The following is a 22,346-nucleotide window of genomic DNA, read 5'->3' on the forward strand; positions in this document are numbered from 1 at the left end:
GATTAGAGGAAGCCCAGTGGTCGGCAGTAGGAGAAGATGGAGCGAGATTGATTTTGGCCGACATTCAGCAAATGTTCACATCAATTAAATATTTGATCTCCATACAGCCCCATTACTTATCAATGTGCGTACATACTGTATAACACTGATGCATACTTAACATTCTATTGAGTTTCGAAACTGTCTGAAAGCTGAGTTTCCCCAGCTGAGTTTTGAACAATAACCAAGTATCCTGTGATTTGTGTTGCAGCCGTTTGCACAATGGTGTAGTCTCCAGCCCAAAGATTCTTCCAAGATGCCAGAGAGTGCGTGGAAGCTGGTATTCTACACCATGTCCTGGTCCTACAGCACCTACCTGCTCTTCTTCACCAACTACACCTTTTTCCACGACCCACCCTCCGTATTCTATGGTAAGACATACACAAAAAAAAAAGCTGCACAATTATTGTTAGATGATACATATACCTAAAATATTCGGTAGTGGAACTCAGTCGGGCATTCAACTGCTGTTGAGAGTTATAATAGTAGAATGCACAAGGGGCAGTTTTCGAAATTTGGTAGTTGCATGGGCAGTTTTTCTCTTCTTTTGTCATTCACTAACATACCTTGGAGAGCTACACTACATGACCAAAAGTATGTAGACACCAGCTCATCGAACATCTCATTCCAAAATAATGCGCATTAATATAGAGTTGATCTCCCCTTTGCTGGTATAACAGCCTCCACTCTTCTGGGAAGACTTTCCACTAGATGTTGGAACATTGCTGCGGACACTTGCTTCCATTCAGCCACAAGAGCATTAGTGAGGTCGGGCACTGATGTTGGGCGATTAGGCCTGGCTCGCAGTCGGCGTTCCAATTCATCCCAAAGGTGTTCGATGGGGTTGAGGTCAGGGCTCTGTGCAGGCCAGTCGTTCTTCCACACCGATCTTGACAAACCATTTCTGTATGGACCTCGCTTTGTGCACGGGGGCATTGTCATGCTGAAACAGGAAACGTCCTTCCCCAAACTGTTGCCACAAAGTTGGAAGCACAGAATCGTCTAGAATGTCATTGTATGCTGTAGCGTTAAGATTTCCCTTCACTGGAACTAAGGGGCCTAGCCCAAACCATGAAAAACAGCCCCAGACCATTATTCCTCCTCCACCAAACTTTACAGTTGGCACTATGCAATCGGGCAGGTAGCGTTCTCCTGGCATCCGCCAAACCCAGATTAGTCCGTCGAACTACCAGATGGTGAACCGTGAATCATCACTCCAGAGAATGTGTTTCCACTGCTCCAGAGTCCAATGATGACGCGCTTTACACCACTCCAGCCGACGCTTGGCATTGCGCATGGTGAGCTTAGGCTTGTGTGCGGTTGCTCCGCCATGGAAACCCATTTCATGAAGCTCCCGACAAACAGTTATTGTGCTGACGTTGGTTCCAGAGGTAGTTTGGAACTTGGTAGTGAGTGTTGCAACCGAAGCTACGCGCTTCAGGTTGAAAATGTCAGGTGAAGACACGTGCCAGCTGGTCAGCGCATGCTCTGAGTACGCGTCCTGATAATCCGTCTGGCTCTGCGGCCTTGTGAATGTTAACCTGTTTAAAGGTCTTACTCTCATTAGCTACGGAGAGCGTGTTCACACAGTCGTCTGGAACAACTGGTGTTCTCATGCATGGTTCAGTTTTGCTTGCCTCAAAGCGAGCATAGAAGGCATTTAGTTTGTCTGGTAGGCTCACATCACTGGGCAGTTCGCAGATGGGTTTCCCTTTGTAATCCGTGATAGTTTGCAAGCCCTGCCACATCTGATGAGCGCCAGAGCCGGTTTAGTAGGATTAAATCTTAGTCATGTATTGACGCTTTGCCTGTGTGATGGTTTGTTGGAGGGCGTAGTGGGATTTCTTGCAAGCGTCCGGATTAATGTCCCGCTCCTTGAAAGCTGCAGCTCTAGCCTTTAGCTCAGTGCGGATGTTGCTTATGATCCATGGCTTCTGGCCGGGATAGGTACGTACGTTTACTGTGGGGACGACGTAGTCGATTAACTTATTATTGAAGCCGGTGACTGATGTAGTATACTCCTCAACGCCATCGGATGAATCCTGGAACATATTGTAGTCTGTACTAGCAAAACAGTCCTGTAGGTTAGCATCCGCTTCATTGGACTACTTCCGTATTGAGCGCATCACTGGTACTTCCTGTTTGAGTTTTTGTCTGTAAGCAGGAATCAGGATATAGTTATGGTCAGATTTGTGAGACGCGGTGTGGGTGAGTGTGCAAAGCTGTCATCAAGGCAAAGGGTGGCTATTTGAAGAATCTCAAATATAAAATATATTTTGATTTGTTTAATACTTTTTTGGTTACTACACGATTTCATATGTGTTATTTCATAGTTTTGATGTCTTCACTATTATTCTACAATGTAGAAAATAGTACAAATAAATAAAAACCCTTGAATGAGTAGGTGTTCTAAAACTTTGGACCGGTAGTGTATGTTTTGTTTTATATGTAATGTAAGTGCCTTAATGTGTTTCAACCCCAGGTAGAGTAATGGGGATCCCTAATAAATACAAATACAAAATACAAAATGTGCGTGTGTATGTGTGTGTCAGCCAGCATGTTTGTTGTGTCTGTGTTTGCGTCAGTGTATGTTCCAGCAGTCATGTTTGTGTGTGTGTGCGTGTGTGTGTGCCAGCACGTGTGTGTGTTTCCCCTGTGGAGTTCCCCCAGGCCGTTCCTCTAACCCTTAGCCTCTCTCTCTGTCGTCTCCCTCTCCCAGAATGGAAGAGTGGCATGACGGTGCCCATGGACATCGCCATCGCCTACCTGATCCAGGGCAGCTTCTATGGACACTCCATCTACGCCACGGTCTACATGGATGCCTGGAGGAAGGATTCTACCGTCATGGTGGTGCACCATGTCATCACCCTGGCCCTCATCACCTTCTCCTATGCTTTCAGGTAGCTAACCTCTCCCTGCCTGTCTGGTGGCCCCAGGTTTGGGAAACACTGTGATGCTTTGTAATCTACTGCCTTTCGGGTAACATTGATGAAATATTGGCAACATATCCTCTTAGAAATAGTTGTAAACGATAGATGTAGATGCTATTGTCGAGTTGTCGAATCACACTCTTAGAAAAAAAGGTGCTATCTAGAACCTAAAGGAGAACCCTTTGAAGAACCCTTGTTGGTTCCAGGTAGAACCCTTTTGGTTACAAGAGCAACCATTTTGGGTTCCATGTAGAACCCTTTCCACAGAGGGTTCTACATAGAACCCAAAATGGTTCTACCTGTAACCAAAAAGGGTTTTACATGGAACCAAAAAGGGTTCTCCTATTGGGACAGCTGAAGAACCCTTTTGGAACTGTCGTGGAAATTCTACACAGGGACACTCAAAGTCAATCTTAAATGAATCATTGTTTATTATCAGCACGCTGGAGAGGTTCCAAACAACTCAATGCTCCAAGTACACATGTCGATCAGGAGCTCCACCTGGGGAAGTCCAGTTAGTTCTCTTATATACAGACAAGTTATATTTGCATGATTTAGTTTATTCATCATTCATAATTAATTCATCATTAACGTTTGCTTCCTTCATGTGACCGACCAATACTGGGTCATGCATGTGACAGACCAAAACCTCACAAGGTGTCACGGTTTCGGCCGAGGCTGCCTCTCTCCCTTGTTCGGGCAGGCTTCGGCGTTCGTCGTCTCCGGAATTCTAGCTGCCACCGTTCTATGTTCTGTGTTTCCTGTTTTATTAGTTTTGTCTGTTAGCCACACCTGTTTTGTGTTAGGTCTCATTATGCACCCTATTTAGTTCCCTGTTTGTGTGTATAGTGTTGTGTGTAATTGTCGCTTGTCAGATGGTTGCGTAGCTGTGTTATTTTTCCAGTACGCCAGTATTAGTAGTGTCCTCCTCTGTTTAGGAGAGTTTTGCGCACTGTGTTTTCGTGCGATCGTGTGTTGACGCCTGTGCGCGTCTGTTTGGCCTCCTGCCGTTTGTGGATTATTTTGCATAGTAAAGTCTTGTTGGACTGTACCTCTGCTTCTGCGCCTGATTCCCCACCACACCATCACTACATCGTTGACAGAATTACACACCTTTAACATGGAATCAGCGGGAGCCGAAGCAGCGCCCGACGAGACTGGAGGTCCAGGTTCGGGAGCAACAGGAACAGATCCTCCAGATGGGAACCGCCCTGCAGGGAGGTAATCACCACGCTCCGAGGCTGGGGCGCACCTCCAACACCTTCCTCACCGCCAGCCCAGCCAGCACCATCGGCCAGCCTGCCCATTCCAGCGCCAGAACACCGAGGGATCCGACTCGCTCTCCCGAGGGCCTACGACGGAACCGCGGCTGGGTGTCAGGGATTCCTCCTCCAGGTGGAGTTGTACCTGGCCACCGTACACCCGGCACCCTCGGGGCATGAGAGCGTGTCTGCCCTGATATCCTGCCTGTCCGGGAAGGCGTTGGAATGGGCCAACGCGGAGTGGAGGAAGATCGACGCCGCGAGTATCACCTACGACGAGTTCTCCCGCCGCTTTAGGGCGGTGTTCGACCATCCCCCGGAGGGGAAAGCGGCGGGGGAGCGTCTGGTCTTCCTCCGGCAGGGGAGGAGGAGTGCTCAGGAATTCGCGCTTGAATTCCGTACTCTAGCGGCTGATGCAGGGTGGAATGAGCGGGCCCTCGTCGATATATATCGATGTAGCCTAAGAGAGGACGTCCGTGAGAGCTGGCCTGTAGGGACACCAGTCTCTCTTTCGACCAGCTGGTCGACATGTCAATCAGGTTAGATAACCTATTGGCCACCCGCGGACGTCCTGAGGGGGGTCCGTCCATTTCACCCTCCAGCGCATCCGAGCCGTGTCCTATGGAGCTCGGGGGCGCTGGCGCTAGAGATAGGAGGAGTCGGCAGGTGAGGGGGTCCATCCACTGCACCAACTGTGGTCGGGGAGGACACACCGCGGCTAGGTGCTGGGGATGGCCTCCTCTGGGAGATGACGACAGGTCCCGCACTGGGGATTCCCTCCAGGTGAGTAGGCGCCCCACTCACCCAGAGCTCACTGTTGCCCATTTTTGTATGCCTGTGCGTTTTCCGCAGGTGGCACCTCATTCCCAGTATAAGGCGCTGGTAGATTCAGGCGCGGCTGGGAATTTTATTGATAAGAAGTTTTGTTTAGAGTTAGGGTTTCCCCTTCTCCCTGTTGATGTTCCTTTTTCCCGTTCACGCCCTAGATAGTCGTCCGTTGGGTACGGGCTTAATCAGGGAGGTCACGGCGCCACTTAGGATGTGTGCGCAGGGGAGTCATCAGGAGATAATTCAACTGTTTCTGATTGACTCTCCTGCGTATCCGGTGGTGCTGGGCATGCCCTGGTTAAGTACCCATAACCCCGTTATTTCGTGGCAGGAGAGGGCTCTGATGGAGTGGTCTGCTCAGTGTGTGGGTAGATGTTTGGGCGTTTCCATAGGGGCTACCTCGGTGGAGAGTCCAAACCAGGTGCCCGCATTGCACATTCCACCTGAGTATGGGGATTTGGCTATTGCGTTTAGTAAGGCGAGGGCGACGCGGTTGCCACCCCATAGGCAGGGGGATTGTGCGATAGACCTTCAGGCAGGAGCTGCGCTCCCACGGAGTCATGTGTATCCTCTGTCTCAGGAGGAGAAGAAAGCTATGGAGGTTTACATAGACGAATCACTGAGACAAGGATACATACGGCCGTCCACTTCCCCCGCGTCCTCGAGTTTCTTTTTCGTGAAGAAGAAGGATGGGGGTTTGCGTCCGTGCATCGATTACCGTGGTCTCAATCAGATTACGGTGAAGTATAGTTATCCACTCCCGCTGATTGCGACCATGACTGAGTCGTTGCATGGGGCGCGTTTCTTCACGAAATTAGATCTCAGGAGCGCGTACAACTTGGTGCGCATCAGGAAGGATGATGAATGGAAAACAGCCTTTAGTACCACCTCGGGCCATTACGAGTATCTAGTCATGCCATACGGGTTGATGAATGCTCTGTCAGTTTTCCAATCATTCGTGGATGAGATCTTCAGGGACATGCAGGGACAGGGAGTCGTGGTGTACATAGATGACATTCTCGTGTACTCACCTACCCGTGTCGAGCATGTGGCCCTGGTGCGCAGGGTGTTGCGGAGGCTGGTGGAGCACGACCTGTATGTGAAGGCAGAGAAGTGTCTGTTTTTCCAGGAGTCGATTTCCTTTTTGGGGTATCAGTTGTCTGCGTCAGGGGTGAAGATGGAGGTAGACCGAGTGTCAGCCGTGCGTAATTGGCAAACACCAACCACTGTGAAAGAGGTGCAGCAGTTTTTGGGGGTTTGCGAATTACTACCGGAGGTTTATCCGGGGGTTTTGGGCAAGTGGCAGCTCCCATCACGTCTCTCTTAAAGGGGGGGCCCGGTGCGTCTGCAGTGGTCAGTCGAGGCGGACAGGGCGTTTGAGAAGCTGAAGGACCTGTTCACCTCGGCTCCGGTGCTGGCGCATCCGGATCCCTCTTTACCATTTCAGGTAGAGGTGGACGCGTCTGAGGCCGGTATTGGCGCCGTGCTTTCACAACGGTCAGGCGCGCCACCTAAACTCCGCCCCTGTGCCTTCTATTCCAAGAAGCTCAGCCCGGCGGAGCGAAAATTATGACGTAGGGGACAGGGAGCTGTTAGCTGTGGTACAGGCCCTTAAGGTGTGGAGGCACTGGCTTGAGGGGGCTCAACACCCTTTCCTCATTTTGACGGACCACCGTAACCTGGAGTACATCCGGGCAGCGAGGAGGCTGAACCCTCGACAGGCTAGATGGAGTATGTTTTTGACCCGTTTCTCTTTTAAGATCACCTACATCCCTGGGTCACAAAACGCTAAGGCAGATGCGCTGTCTCGGCGGTATGACGGGGAGGAGAGGTCCGTGGAGCCCACTCCCCATACTGCCGGAGTCGTGTCTAGTGGCACCGGTGGTGTGGGAGCTTCGATTCTGAGCTCGAGCGGGCATTACGCACCGACCCTAGTCCACCACAATGCCCGGAGGGTCGGAAGTATGTTCCGCTCGAGTGTCGGGATCGATTGATCTATTGGGCTCACACGTCACCCTCCTCTGGACATCCGGGTATCGGCCGGACAGTGCACTGTCTTAGTGCCAAATATTGGTGGCCCACGTTGGCCAGGGATGTGAGGGTTTATGTTTCCTCCTGCTCGGTGTGCGCCCAGTGTAAGGCGCCTAGACATCTGCCTAGGGGTAAGTTACTGCCCCTGCCCGTTCCACAACGACCATGGTCCCACCTCTCGGTGGATTTTATAACTGACCTTCCCCTCTCTCAAGGGAATACTACACTCCTGGTCGTTGTGGACCGGTTCTCTAAGGCCTGTCGTTTGCTCCCCATGCCGGGTCTTCCTACTGCCCTGCAGACCGCCGAAGCACTATTCACTCATGTGTTCCGGCACTACGGGGTGCCCGAGGACATTGTGGCTGACCGGGGTCCCCAATTCACCTCCAGAGTCTGGAGAGCTTTTATGGAGCGGTTGGGGGTCTCGGTGAGCCTCACCTCGAGTTACCACCCGGAGAGTAATGGGCAGGTGGAACGCGTAAACCAGGATGTGGGCAGGTTTCTCAGAACATACTGCCGGGACCGGCCGGAGGAGTGGGCGAGATATGTGCCCTGGGCCGAGATGGCACAGAACTCTCTCCGCCACTCCTCCACCCAACTAACCCCTTTTCAGTGTGTTTTAGGGTACCAGCCGGTTCTGGCACCATGGCATGAGAGCCAGATCGAGGCCCCGCTGTGGATGAGTGGGTGCGGCGCTCGGAGGAGACGTGGAACGCTGCACACGTCCATCTGCAGCGTGCCATACGTCGACAGAAGACGAGCGCCGACCTACACCGCAGTGAGGGGCCTGTGTACGCACCTGGAGATCGAGTCTGGCTCTCTGCCAGAAACCTGCCCCTCCGCCTGCCCTGTCGGAGACTGGGTCGGCGGTTTGTAGGGCCATTTAAAGTCCTGAGAAGGTTGAACGAGGTTTGTTATAGATTACAGTTACCAGTGGAGTATAAGTGTATTAACCCCCTCGTTCCATGTGTCCCTTCTCAGGCCGGTGGTAGCGGGCCCACTCCAAGAACATGAGATCTTGGAGACTCCTCCGCCCCGTTGGACATCGAGGGGGCACCGGCGTACACCGTGAGATCCATCTTGGATTCTAGACGTCGGAGGGGGTCTTCAGTATCTAGTGGAGTGGGAGGGGTACGGTCCGGAGGAGCGGTGCTGGGTGCCGAGGAGAGACATTTTGGACCCGTCGCTCCTGACGGAATTCCATCGGGGGTATCCGACGCGCCCTGCGCCGCGGCCTCCGGGTCGTCCCCAAGGACGGAGTCGGCGCGCGTCTGGAGCCGCGCGTCAAGGGGGGGGTACTGTCACGGTTTCGGCCGAGGCTGCCTCTCTCCCTTGTTTGGGCAGGCTTCGGCGTTCGTCGTCTCCGGAATTCTAGCTGCCACCGTTCTATGTTCTGTGTTTCCTGTTTTATTAGTTTTGTCTGTTAGCCACACCTGTTTTGTGTTAGGTCTCATTATGCACCCTATTTAGTTCCCTGTTTGTGTGTATAGTGTTGTGTGTAATTGTCGCTTGTCAGATGGTTGCGTAGCTGTGTTATTTTTCCAGTACGCCAGTATTAGTAGTGTCCTCCTCTGTTTAGGAGAGTTTTGCGCACTGTGTTTTCGTGCGATCGTGTGTTGACGCCTGTGCGCGTCTGTTTGGCCTCCTGCCGTTTGTGGATTATTTTGCATAGTAAAGTCTTGTTGGACTGTACCTCTGCTTCTGCGCCTGATTCCCCACCACACCATCACTACATCGTTGACACAAGGCTTCTTCTCTAAGCTGAGACATTGAAACTGAGAAATCCCTTTCTCAAAACAAGGTTCTGGGCTTACTGCCAAATTTCAGATACTGATAGTGAGGATTCGTTCAATCAGTCACTTGCATGAACACAGAAATGGGTTATTAGAAAAGCACAAACTTAAACATTTCCATCACAGAACCCATTTTTCTAAGAATGCGGAATGCTGATTTGTCATAGCTTTAAAAGGCTCTAGGTTATTTGATGTTGAAAAAAAAATCTGTGTTATTTGATGACTGTAAGACTATTCCCCTCCTTTAAACAATATTTGTTTCAAAGTCAATCCGTCATTGACTAAGACTAACCCCCTTGGCTTTCACATTGCACCATCCAGCTAACAGCACAGCTATGTCCTTGGCTAATATTGTTTGTGTACTGATGCTGTGCTCCCCACTGCTGTCTCCTCTCAGATTCCACAACATCGGGTTGCTGGTGCTGTTCCTCCACGACATCAATGACATCCAGCTGGAGTTCACCAAGCTCAATGTATACTTCAAGACCCGTGGAGGGGGCTACTACATCATCAACGACATCCTGTCCAACATGGGCTCTGTCAGCTTCAGCATCACCTGGTGAGGAGAGAGAAGACACACACAGACAAGCACCTGTAGTGTCGAGATAACGATGCTAATTATGCTGTGATGACAAGAAATGCGCTGACACTGTCCTTGATTATAATGGTTTATTACATCAAAGATTTCAGCGTCAATTTACAGACTCCTGCAGACATCTGGAGAACAACTGACCCAATCTCTAATATGTTATATTCTCTCCGTCCTTTGTTCCAACCATGGTATTTATAATATGTAACATGATATGGGTGGCCACCAATCCCTGGCCTCCACATAACAGACTTCCTTTGTTTTAGGGGGCCCCTATAGTAATGCTTTCCAGATGCTTCCGCAAGCTGAGTCAACTTCCTCTAACACACCATTTGCAAACGTCAGCAAAGTCATAAACTGTTTAGATACTACACACCAGTGTTGGGGAGTAGTGAACTACATGTAGTTCAACTAGTGATTTAACTACATTTTGCAGTAGCTTGGTGGTAATTGAACAAAATTCAAATCTTGGTAGTGTTTTCAGTAGTTCATTACTTGTTTTGCCATGTAGCGGTGTAGCTGACTGCTGGAACTACACACTACTTTATTTTTCAAATATAAAATAAAATATGGGTGAAGTAGGCAAGAACTTCCTTTCTTTTTCAGCATCACCCCTTTCTAATTCTCACTTGAAACATAGTTTTTGTGTTTAATATGCTAAATTACACATTCTGTTAACATCTTACTCCAGAGTGATCTGTTGTTGCGATTTGTAGTCTATGACATTTCAGATTTAGATATGATAATTTATCACGAAGTGAACGACTTTTTCAAAGTAACTTTAGTTTAGTAAACTATATTTTTCTTACGGGTAACTTTAGTGTAGTTTAACTTCTTCCCGTGTTAAGTAATTGGTAGATTGCAGGGCTCTACACTGCCCTTTTTTTTACAGGGAGCACATGTGCGCCTAAGTTGAAAAATGTAGGAGCACAATGAAAAATATTTGAGGTAACGAGCTGTTTTCTTTGTAGTAATGGTACATGCATGACATCATGAATCGGCGCTCAGTGTATTCTCCATGGCACTCAGTGAAGTGCGCTCAGTGAAGTAATCATTGCAACAATTATCATCTGGGTGATGCTTTTCTAGGTGCACTCGTACTCCTAAATAAAAATTCCAGGTCACACAGCAAAATATTTAGGGGCATATGCAAATAGTATGGTTGCACTGTAGAGCCCTGGCTTGGTAAACTATATGTTCAGAGTAGCTTCCCCAACACTGACAAGCACACACACATGCATGCCTGGGTAAACACACACACACACACACACCTGAGAGATAACAAGGGTGTTTGAAGCCCTAGACAATGGTAGTCTTTCTACCCTAAATCGTCTGAATAACACTGTTCCTCTGTGCAGGTTTTGGTTTCGTCTCTACTGGTTTCCTCTGAAGGTTCTGTACGCCACCTGTGTGTCCAGCCTCCAGTCCATCCCAAACATACCCTTCTACTTCTTCTTCAACTCCCTCCTCTTGGCACTCCTCTGCATGAATATCTACTGGTTTTTGGTGAGAGTTGGACCTCCATCTGCAGCAGGTCACACATCTCACAGTGGTGTGCACACATACTGTAGCTACCTCATTAGTCAGATGCTAGGTAAAACAAGACTAATCTAATTCAGATTTCAGCAACTGCTCACAGATTTGTGTTCCCAAGAAGTGAATAACATGTCTTGACAGTTTTATGCCCATTACCTGGTCTTCCCATTCATGTTAGCCTAATCTGTCTAATGCCTCTGTCAGGGGTTGATACAAGCATTCAAAATAAACTGTACTGAATATGTGACATCAAACCTCTCTCCTCTCTAACCTCTGACCCCCATCCCCCCCCTCCCTCCCTACAGTATATAGTGGCATTTGTGGTGAAGGTCTTGACGGGGCAGATGAAGGATGTGAAAGACCTGAGGGAGTACGAGGGTGAGGACAGAGCCCAGAGGGCTGCAACCCTGCTTAAGGCCCAGCAGCAGATTAAAGATGCAGGACATCTCAACAATTCTGCTGAAACTCAGCAACTCAACAACTCTGTTGAAGGGTGAGGAAACACACAGTCACAGGCACACTACTTTACCACGCTCTATTCAACCTGTGTATATGAATCACCAAATGGTATGTATGTACAGTGGGGAGAACAAGTATTTGATACACTGCCGATTTTGCAGGTTTTCCTACTCACAAAGCATGTAGAGGTCTGTAATTTTTATCATAGGTACACTTCAACTGTGAGAGACGGAATCTAAAACAAAAATCCAGAAAATCACATTGTATGATTTTTAAGTAATTAATTTGCATTTTATTGCATGACATAAGTATTTGATACATCAGAAAAGCAGAACTTAATATTTGGTACAGAAACCTTTGTTTGCAATTACAGAGTTCATACGTTTCCTGTAGGTCTTGACCAAGTTTGTACACACTGCAGCAGGGATTTTGGCCCACTCCTCCATACAGACCTTCTCCAGATCCTTCAGGTTTCGGGGCTGTCGCTGGGCAATACAGACTTTCAGCTCCCTCCAAAGATTTTCTATTGGGTTCAGGTCTGGAGACTGGCTAGGCCACTCCAGGACCTTGAGATGCTACTTACGGAGCCACACCTTAGTTGCCCTGGCTGTGTGTTTCGGGTCGTTGTCATGCTGGAAAACCCAGCCACGACCCATCTTCAATGCTCTTACTGAGGGAAGGAGGTTGTTGGCCAAGATCTCACGATACATGGCCCCATCCATCCTCCCCTCAATACGGTGCAGTCGTCCTGTCCCCTTTGCAGAAAAGCATCCCCAAAGAATGATGTTTCCACCTCCATGCTTCACGGTTGGGATGGTGTTCTTGGGGTTGTACTCATCTTTCTTCTTCCTCCAAACACGGCGAGTGGAGTTTAGACCAAAAAGCTCTATTTTTGTCTCATCAGACCACATGACCTTCTCCCGTTCCTCCTCTGGATCATCCAGAAGGTCATTGGCAAACTTCAGACGGGCCTGGACATGCGCTGGCTTGAGCAGGGGGACCTTGCGTGCGCTGCAGGATTTTAATCCATGACGGCGTAGTGTGTTACTAATGGTTTTCTTTGAGACTGTGGTCCCAGCTCTCTTCAGGTCATTGACCAGGTCCTGCCGTGTAGTTCTGGGCTGATCCCTCACCTTCCTCATGATCATTGATGTCCCACGAGGTGAGATCTTGAATGGAGCCCCAGACCGAGGGTGATTGACCTTCATCTTGAACTTCTTCCATTTTCTAATAATTGCGCCAACAGTTGTTGCCTTCTCACCAAGCTGCTTGTGTCAGAGAATGTGCTGATGTGGATGCGGTGGTGAGTCAATCGCAGGACACAGAGGATCAGTAAAGCGTCTTTAATAAACTTGTAAATAGACACAAAAAGAAACGGCCTCAAACACAGGAGGCGAACAAAATACGTGCAGTGCGTAAAACACTAAACTAAGACAAGGCACCGAACCTACAACACACGACATGTGGAACAATAACACACAACTACAAAACATAACACAGGGAAACTTATAGGTGACATAATCAGGACAGAATACGAAACAGGTGCACTAAACTAGACATGACCAAACAAACATCGAAAACATCAAACGGTGGCAGCTAGTACTCCGGGGACGACGAACGCCGAAGCCTGCCCGAACAAGGAGGAGGAGCAGCCTCGGCGGTATTCGTGACAGCTTGCCTATTGTCCTGTAGCCCATCCAAGCCTTGTGCAGGTCTACAATTTTATCCCTGATGTCCTTACACAGCTCTCTGGTCTTGGCCATTGTGGAGAGGTTGGAGTCTGTTTGATTGAGTGTGTGGACAGGTGTCTTTTATACAGGTAACGAGTTCAAACAGGTGCAGTTAATACAGGAAATGAGTGGAGAACAGAAGGGCTTCTTAAAGAAAAACTAGCAGGTCTGTGAGAGCCGGAATTCTTACTGGTTGGTAGGTGATCAAATACTTCTGTCATGCAAAAAAATGCAAATTCATTACTTAAAAATCATACAATGTGATTTTCTGGATTTTTGTTTTAGATTCCGTCTCTCACAGTTGAAGTGTACCTATGATAAAAATTACAGACCTCTACATGCTTTGTAAGTAGTGTAGTGTCGAGATAACGATGCTGAGATGCTGTGATGACAAGAAATCCGCTGACACTGTCCTTGATTATAATAGTTTATTACATCAAAGATTTCAGCGTCAATTTACAGACTCCTGCAGACATCTGGAGAACAACTGACCCAATCTCTAATATGTTGTTCCTTCCCGTCCTTTGTTCCAACCATGGTATTTATAATCTGTAACATGATATGGGTGGTTTCCCCATAAACCAATCCCTGGCCTCCACATAACAGACTTCCTCTGTTTTAGGGGGCCCCTATAGTAATGCTCTCCAGATGCTTCCGCAAGCTGAGTCAACTTCCTCTAACACACCATTTGCAAACATCAGCAAAGTCATAAACTGTTTAGACACTACATATTTCCCCCCTTCGAGACTAATTAAGTCTCGAAAACAAATATAATAGGATTATGACAAATAACAATTTTTCTTATTGAGTAACTTTAGCAATAAACCAAAATGTATGGAGAGTAAACACATTTTTCTATGGAGTGTAAATACATTTCTATGAAATATGAACAAATCTTTATGGAGTGTGAGAGCGAAAAACCTGTCTGGCAGCTTTCTTTCCAAATATCCATCAATCAATCAAGACAGTAAAACTCTCTCACGGCCCCTCTGCCCCAGGCGACCACCTAAGTACTCCAGATCAATTCATAATTTTTTATCAATGCAATTTAAACTATGACGCAATTGAATACACATGAAAGCCTCAGAAAACAAAATGCAATCAAAAATGTCCACATTCAGGCTGGTCGACCCATCGGACCCTCCTGTGGATTCTCTCTGTCCCTGCCTAGACCCAATATCCCTAAGCATCCACGAAATAAACAAAAACATCTGAGATCCCCACATGTACCCAACAACAGAAAACATAATTCTTCAAAAATTAATACAGAAAGAATATGACACAAATTATGTATTACACATGCAAATATGTCTATATATCATTGCAGACACTGGAATGTAGTCCACTACACTGCATCTCCTCAGCAGTGTCGACTTTCAATGAAACATCGATGATGGAATCTGAACATTTCCACACCTTCCTTGTTCCACTTCCTCCAGTCCATTCATGTTGTCCATGTTTGAGTATTTGAATCCCCTCTACACATTCCCCTGTCACACTCTGGCTCCAAGGACTGTGTGTTAGAGCCAGGTGTATTTCATTTGGTGGTGTTGGGTTGGGTGAGTTTCATTTGTTTGTGTTTTTGGTGATTGGTTAATGACTCCCAATCGGAGGTAACGAGTGTCAGCTGTCGGCTCGTTATCTCTGATTGGGAGCCATATATATTCTGTGTGTTTTCTCCTGTGTTTTGTGGGTTATTGTTCCATGTTCCGTGTTCAGTCGTGTCACTGAGGACTTCATTATCGTCATTTGTTGTTTTGTCGTGGTTGCTTTATAAATAAAGTCATCATGTTCACTCCACGCGCTGCGTATTGGTCCGCTCCTTTCGACGATCGTGACAGAATAACCCACCAAAAAAGGACCAAGCAGCGCGTCCAGGAGCAAAGGGTCTGGACATGGGAGGAACTGTTGGACGGTAAAGGGTCCTGGACGTGGGAAGAAATCCTGGACGGCATGGATCGCCGTCCATGGAGCGAAACAGAGGAGAGGCGACGGAGAGAGGAGCAACGGCGTCGGCAGAGCCAACGTCGGAAGGACGAGAGGCAACCCCAAGAAATTTTTGGGGGGCCATGGCTTGGGCGACGGAGCAGCAGGAGGCTGCCACAAGGCAGAGTCAGAGGGCTGCCAGGTTAAGGGGGGCTGACGGAGGCAGAGAAGGGACGGATTCAGTGGGCTACCAGGTCAAGGGGGCTACTGGGTAAAGCAGGGAAGGAAGGTGTTGAGGCACGGCGTGAGGTACTGGGGTGTGTAACCAGTTCGGTCCGGCCCGTTCCTAGTCCCGAGGTGCAGCCAGTAGTGTGTGTTCCCGTGCAGTACGGCCTGTTCCGGTCCCTCGCACTAAGTGTAAGGTGCGCGTCGCCAGCCCGGTTCGGCCTGTTCCTGCCATACGCACCAAGTATGCGGTGCGCGTCGCCAGCTCAGCCCGGCCTGTTCCTACTCCACGCACCAGGGATACGGTGCGCTCGCCAGCCCAGCCCGGCCTGTTCCTACTCCACGCACCAGGGATACGGTGCGCTCGCCAGCCCAGCCCGGCCTGTTCCTACTCCACGCACCAGGGATACGGTGCGCTCGCCAGCCCGGCCCGGCCTGTTCCGGCCACTCGCACCAGGGATACGGTGCGCGTCGCCAGCCCCGCCCGGCCTGTTCCTGCTCTCCGCACTAGGCGTGAGGTGAGTCCCCAGGGTCCAGCATGCCCTGTTCCGGCTCCCCGCACTAGGGCGTTATGGGAGTCCCCAGGGTCCAGCATGCCCTGTTCCGACTCCCCGCACTAGCCCTGAGATGCGTGTCCTCAGCCCGGTACCTCCAGTTCCGGCACCACGCATCAGGCCTACGGTGCGTCCCCAGGGCCAAGCATGCCCTGTTGCTGCTTCCCGCACTAGCCCTGAGATGCGTGTCCTCAGCCCGGTACCTCCAGTTCCGGCACCACGCATCAGGCCTACGGTGCGTCCCCAGGGTCCAGCATGCCCTGTTGCTTCTCCCCGCACTAGCCCTGAGATGCGTGTCCTCAGCCCGGTACCTCCTGTTCCGGCACCACGCACCAGGCCTACGATGCGCCTCAGACGGCCAGAGTCTGCCGCTCTGCCCAACGGGGCCTGAACTGTCCGTCTGCCCAACGCCGTCTGAACTGCCCGTCTGCCCAACGCCGTCAGAGCCTTCCGCCAGACAGGATCAGCCAGAGCCGTCTGCCAGACAGGATCAGCCAGAGCCTTCCGCCAGACAGGATCAGCCAGAGCCTTCCGCCAGACAGGATCAGCCAGAGCCTTCTGCCAGACAGGATCAGCCAGAGCCTTCTGCCAGACAGGATCAGCCAGAGCCTTCTGCCAGACAGGATCAGCCAGAGCCTTCTGCCAGACAGGATCAGCCAGATCCGTCAGTCGGCCATGAGCAGCCAGATCCGTCCAGCCAGCCATGAGCAGCCAGATCCGTCAGCCAGCCATGAGCAGCCAGATCCGTCAGCCAGCCATGAGCCAGCCAGCCAGGATCCGCCATTTAGTCAGGTGCTGCCCCCTTAGCTCGGTGTTGCTCCCCTTATCCTGGTGCTGTCCCTTATCATGGTGCTGTCCCTTAGCCTGGTACTGCCCCTTAGTCCGGTACTGCCCCTTAGTCCGGTACTGCCCCGTAGTCCGGTACTGCCCCTTAGTCCGATGCTGCCCCTTAGTCCGGTGTTGCCCCTTAGTCCAGGTGGGGTTAGTTGGAGGGTGGTCATTGGGAGGAGGCTACCGAAGCAGGTTGTGACTGCGGTGGGGTGGGGATCACGACCGGGGCCAGAGCGCCACCGGGGACAGACGCCCACCCAGACCCTCCCCTAGACTGTATGCTGGTGCGCCCGGAGTGCGCACCTTTAGGGGGGGGTACTGTCACACTCTGGCTCCAAGGACTGTGTGTTAGAGCCAGGGTGTATTTCATTTGGTGGTGTTGGGTTGGGTGAGTTTCATTTGTTTGTGTTTTTTGGTGATTGGTTAATGACTCCCAATCGGAGGTAACGAGTGTCAGCTGTCGGCTCGTTATCTCTGATTGGGAGCCATATATATTCTGTGTGTTTTCTCCTGTGTTTTGTGGGTTATTGTTCCATGTTCCGTGTTCAGTCGTGTCACTGAGGACTTCATTATCGTCATTTGTTGTTTTGTCGTGGTTGCTTTATAAATAAAGTCATCATGTTCACTCCACGCGCTGCGTATTGGTCCGCTCCTTTCGACGATCGTGACACCCCCATATGCTTCTGGAAGAAAATAAAACACCAACCAGTATCTTTTGCAAAACAACACATGCAAATTAAACATCAATATCAACAATAATATAAAAATGATATATAAAATGAATCACATTCCATTTCCCCCCTTTGATTCATAACAAAATACTAAATATCAAAATAATATGTAAAGCCATTTGAAAAATGATCGGATATTCAAAATGGATATCTATCCATCAATACTCCATCCAGTCCCACTTGTTTATCTCCATCTAGATCAGTAACAGTTAACAACGGCATCTGAGTGTTGTCTCCAGGCATCACAACTCCAACCCATCTCAATATCATAGCCTTCGCAAAAGTCAATAACAAAGTACAAAAGCAAAACATCACACACAACGCTATAAGAGCTGCTACTAAAATCTGAACCATCACTGCTCCCACTGGGCCTAACTGATCTTGCAACCAAGCCTTCGCTGACCATCCAGCTCCTTCAGATCTACCAAACGCATCCCTTATATTCTTCAATGCATCTATAACACTAGTGATATTATCGGAACTATCGGGGATCAAAGTATAACAATCATCCCCTGTCAAGTTCATAGCCAAACATAAGCCACCTTGTTTTGCTAAAATATAGTCAAGAGCCATGTCATGTTTCAACAGCGTCAGTCTGTGACTTCTTTGAGTATTTGACAGAAGGTTAAACCCTCTTATCGTTTCATTTGTAAAACCCTGCAAAGTATAGGTAATATTATCAATGTGATCTGCCAAAAATGTTACACCATACCATGGAAAAAGTCCAAGTCCCCACTTCTCTCCTAGACTTATCCTCCAATGGTAGGCTTCCAGACTATGAAATTTCGCCATGTCCCTTTTCACCCTATTTCCAAACCTAGACTCAGATTTATCTGTGTCCGGTGCTTCCCCTCTTTTAATGGTAAAAACCTCATATGGAAGCTTCAACATCGACATGTAACAACATCCTGTCCATCCATAGGGTAAGAATATATATGCTTTATCACCACAAACCCACCAAATATCTCAAAAATTCCCAATAGTCACATTGCCAGGCAAAAGCTGATCTTTCACCATCAAAGTCCTGCTCTTCTTACTAAATGGAACATAAAAAGTTACATTATATTTCTCATCTCTAACCTTACGTTCATGCTTACCCAAAGTCATCATATAATCATCACAACCTGATATTCCCATAAACATACCCTGTCCATCATATGTTTTATTTTAACAAAAACAGCTTTTAGCCCTCACGGGTTTCACCTCCAATGCTTCAGGAATCGCTGTTAACTGATTTTCCTTCCGATTTAACAAATTCACATAGGGTAAATAATTTAACCAAGAACACTTAAACCTAGGCCGAAACAAATGCTTCGGCAATGACATTATTATATCTGTTAATGATTGTTGCTGATACAACAGCCATGATAAAGCATAACATTGACACGTACTTGATAGAAGTTGAGCCACCGTCTCTAAGATTGAACCCCATGTGCCTGGTGCTGGAATTCTCAACAGACATGGACCCTCAAGATTCCTCACTGATCTTACAGAATGAGTTAACTGCTGGAACCATAGATTCCTACCTGCCCATCCATCTTTAATTTGCAAAACAGAAGAATCAAATCCATATGCCTTCCATTTAGTTTCTCTCTTCCCTAACGAGCGGTATTGATCAGATATATCTTCTGGTGTTCCATCAAAATTAAAGGACTCATCCTTTACCTCCAGGATAGTATTCTGCACTATTTCAGATGAATCTACATCATTCTCTACTACCATCTGCTCTCCTATTTCAACACTATCCTTACTACCATTCACAGCACTCTCCATCCGTATCATAAACTTCTGAGTCACTCTTACTACATCCTTTAGTTTCAGAAAAGTTGTTGTTGGTGTCTGTGTCACATTTCCCAAATTTGTTATTGCCGTCGTAACATTAATCTCTTTCAAAGTTACTGTTAAAATAGTTGCTTTAGTTGATGTATTAACACTCTTAATTATTTCCAGTGGGAAAGTGACAGATTTCCTCTGTGTATTATTTACTGTTGGAGTGGCTACTGTAATATACTGCTCCTGAACTCCTTTGGTGACTGTGGAAACTTCAACAGACTTTAAATCTTCCATCATAAGCGTCACCTTACGAGTTACATAGCCTTGTAACCAATCATTCTTAACCAGAACAAATTTTAACACTGGCTCTAAATAAGTACACATATATTCTCCCTGATCTTCCCATGTAACATTACGCAAAATAAGTGAGCAATCACTCATAACCCTCTTCCACTTCATATCGTTGTACAAAATATACTTCCTTTGACTAGATGAAACAGCTTCTACTTCTGGTCCTGATAACAACACTTCTTCTCCATAATTATCTCTCCACGTGGGAGGAATTTCACCACCCCCACCCCTCTCTCACATCTACAAGGAAGATGAGCTGTACCACCCATCCTAACCCTAATGACAGTCTTTTCTTCTAAAATTGGTGTTGGAGCGATTTTCTGAGGCGCCATTGTAATCAAATGTGATACATTTATAGCTTTAATAACTGTCAATGTTGAAAGAGTTGAATTGCTTCTCACTGTTGTTGTAATAGGCTGAAGTGTTGATGTCATTGTTGTTGATTCATCTATTTTCCCTACAGCTTGGAGCTCCTTACTTATATTTCCATCTATCACCACTAGTCTCACTACATTAACTCTCAGTCCCAACTCTAATCCCTCACTTTCAAACTGTGGATTATAAAAAATACATTTATAATCACCTTGATCCTCCTGCTGGGAATTGTACACATAGAGACTGCAAACACCCTCAATCTTCAGTCTTCTCTTATCATTCAGCAATGCATACATTCTCAATGCAACTGCTCCTAACAGATCTAAACTCCTGCCATAGCTATCTTCCAACTGAACTCTAAATTTCCCTTCACCACTGTTCTCTCTCGTGCACTGACATGGAAGCTGAGCTGACTGTCCTAGAGTTACTTCAACCCTAGTTTTCGTAACATTTTGGTCTGACTTTTCTCCTAACTTTTCCTAAATCCATTTCACTGATTTAGCCACAAAACTCTTTCCCACCATCTGAGGATATTTCGATCGGGTAGTCCCCACCTGCTTATGACTTCTTTACACAAGAACTTGGCAACCGATTGAGCATCTTTTCGCTTGGTTGGACAGGCCTCCTGCCATCGTGAAAATCTATCTACAACCACCAACATGTATCTTTTCCCATCAACTGGTTTTTATCATATTAACAAAGTCGATAACCAACTCACGCATAGGACCTCTCGGTGTAGGAATGTAACCAGGAATAACAGTCACACCCCTGCGAACATTATTTTTCAGACAGATTGTGCACCTGCCTATGACATAGTCAACCTGTTCAAGCAAATATGGTTCCCAAAAACCATACTCCTTTGTGATCTTTCTCCTAACCTCCCCCCTTGCAACATGAGCTAACCCATGTGCTTCCAAAATCATCAGACCTAATAGGTCTAGAGGCGCTACTATCAAACCCTCATGGTTTCTCCAAAGACAACAAAGGATTGTTACTCTGAGGATTTTTTTTATTGTCTTCAAAACATCGGTACGAAAACAGCTTTCTCTGCTTCTGTCATCATTTCTCCTATTTGCTTTTGCTCATAGCCTTCAGAAACCAACAAGGTCACATGTGGCACACTCTTCTCAATCTCCAATTCTTTATCCAGATAATCGTCTGTGTTTATCTTCATAGCTGCTCCTTGTGGTCCTAAAATTATGCAACATGAGCTGAGTTGAACTTTCTTTGGTTGATTACTCAACCATTCCTCTGAGTTCGATTGGGCAGCATTCTTGAAATACTTGAGCGTATAATGAAATGGATATTCCAGAAGCCTCGCATCTGGCATATTTGCCACAATGAATTTCTCCCATATCTTAGCCTGCTTCAAAAAATATTCACTGAGATTTCCAATCCAGAATACTGTAGAAGAATCCATCTCTGTCATCATCAACAATTGGTAAACCTTTTCCTTTGGCACTTCTACCAGCCGTCTGGTGTACATTTTATTTTACAGTTTAACTTACACAATGCATCTCTTCCCAACAATGCAATAGGTGTATGTTCTGATACCAGTATGGGTATTGTAATTTTCTGATTTTCATAGCAGAGCTCAATTGGTTCCGTAAGAGGATTCAGCTGTTTCACTCCCTCAAATCCCATTGTCCTAATTAGTTGATTGGACATAGGGAGATGTGTAGCATCTTCAGGCCCAACACAGATAAAAGCAGCTCCGCTATCCGCCATCACTTCCAATGGTCGGTTGTTTATTTTCACCTCAATTGTTGGATCTTTTTCCGGTCCTGATGCTACCAGCTGACCCCCCCCTTTCGGATCTTCTCGGCACCCCTAGAATCCTTGCTCCAGGCCCCTATAAGGGTTCACCTGTCCTCCAGATGATCTTGACTTGCCCCTGTATCTTCCTCTGAAATTCCCTCTGGTGTTTCCTCCTTGCCCATTACACTCACAGCAAAGTCACCAACCTGTCCACAATTATAACACACTTCTGAAGATTGCTGGAAGTATGGCTTAAATCTTCCTCCTCTTCCTCTTCCTAAGCTTTCTCGTCCTCTTCCTCTCCAATTCTGTGTCTGTCCAGAAACTGTCTATGAATATGAAACAACTTGTACCACTAGTTGTGGCTGGTACAATTGCGGTTGGAACTGGTCCAGTTGAAGCTGTGGCAGTGATTGTTGATTTGGTGCACACTGATTCTGCATAACCAAAGCTTGTTTCTTCTCCTTCTTATTCTCCACCAGTTGTATTTGATTGAGTTTTCTGAGAGTTTCTTGGTCCTGTTCTTTCTGGTTGTGTTCCTTTTTCCTGTAAAAATGTCTTCCATACCTGGAATCCCAAGGAGAATAGCCAAAAGTCTCTTAATGTCTCCTATGGCAGATTGTGT

General features: G+C 47.6%; 1 protein-coding gene across 2 annotated transcripts in view; it reads left to right on the forward strand.

Annotated features, from left to right (window-relative positions):
- LOC121576828 (ceramide synthase 1) overlaps window positions 1-22,346 on the forward strand; it is an 84,693-nt gene that overhangs the window by 53,376 nt on the left and 8,971 nt on the right. For both annotated transcript variants that reach the window (XM_041890350.2, XM_041890351.2), the window contains 5 exons: window positions 251-410; window positions 2,759-2,939; window positions 9,281-9,442; window positions 10,831-10,978; window positions 11,314-11,501. In XM_041890350.2, the coding sequence (XP_041746284.1) occupies window positions 251-410; window positions 2,759-2,939; window positions 9,281-9,442; window positions 10,831-10,978; window positions 11,314-11,501 (839 nt within the window). The remainder of the gene's footprint in view (window positions 1-250; window positions 411-2,758; window positions 2,940-9,280; window positions 9,443-10,830; window positions 10,979-11,313; window positions 11,502-22,346) is intronic.

The sequence above is a fragment of the Coregonus clupeaformis genome, chromosome 11 (genome assembly GCF_020615455.1).
Source record: "Coregonus clupeaformis isolate EN_2021a chromosome 11, ASM2061545v1, whole genome shotgun sequence".
In the NCBI taxonomy this organism is placed as follows: Eukaryota; Metazoa; Chordata; class Actinopteri; order Salmoniformes; family Salmonidae; genus Coregonus; species Coregonus clupeaformis.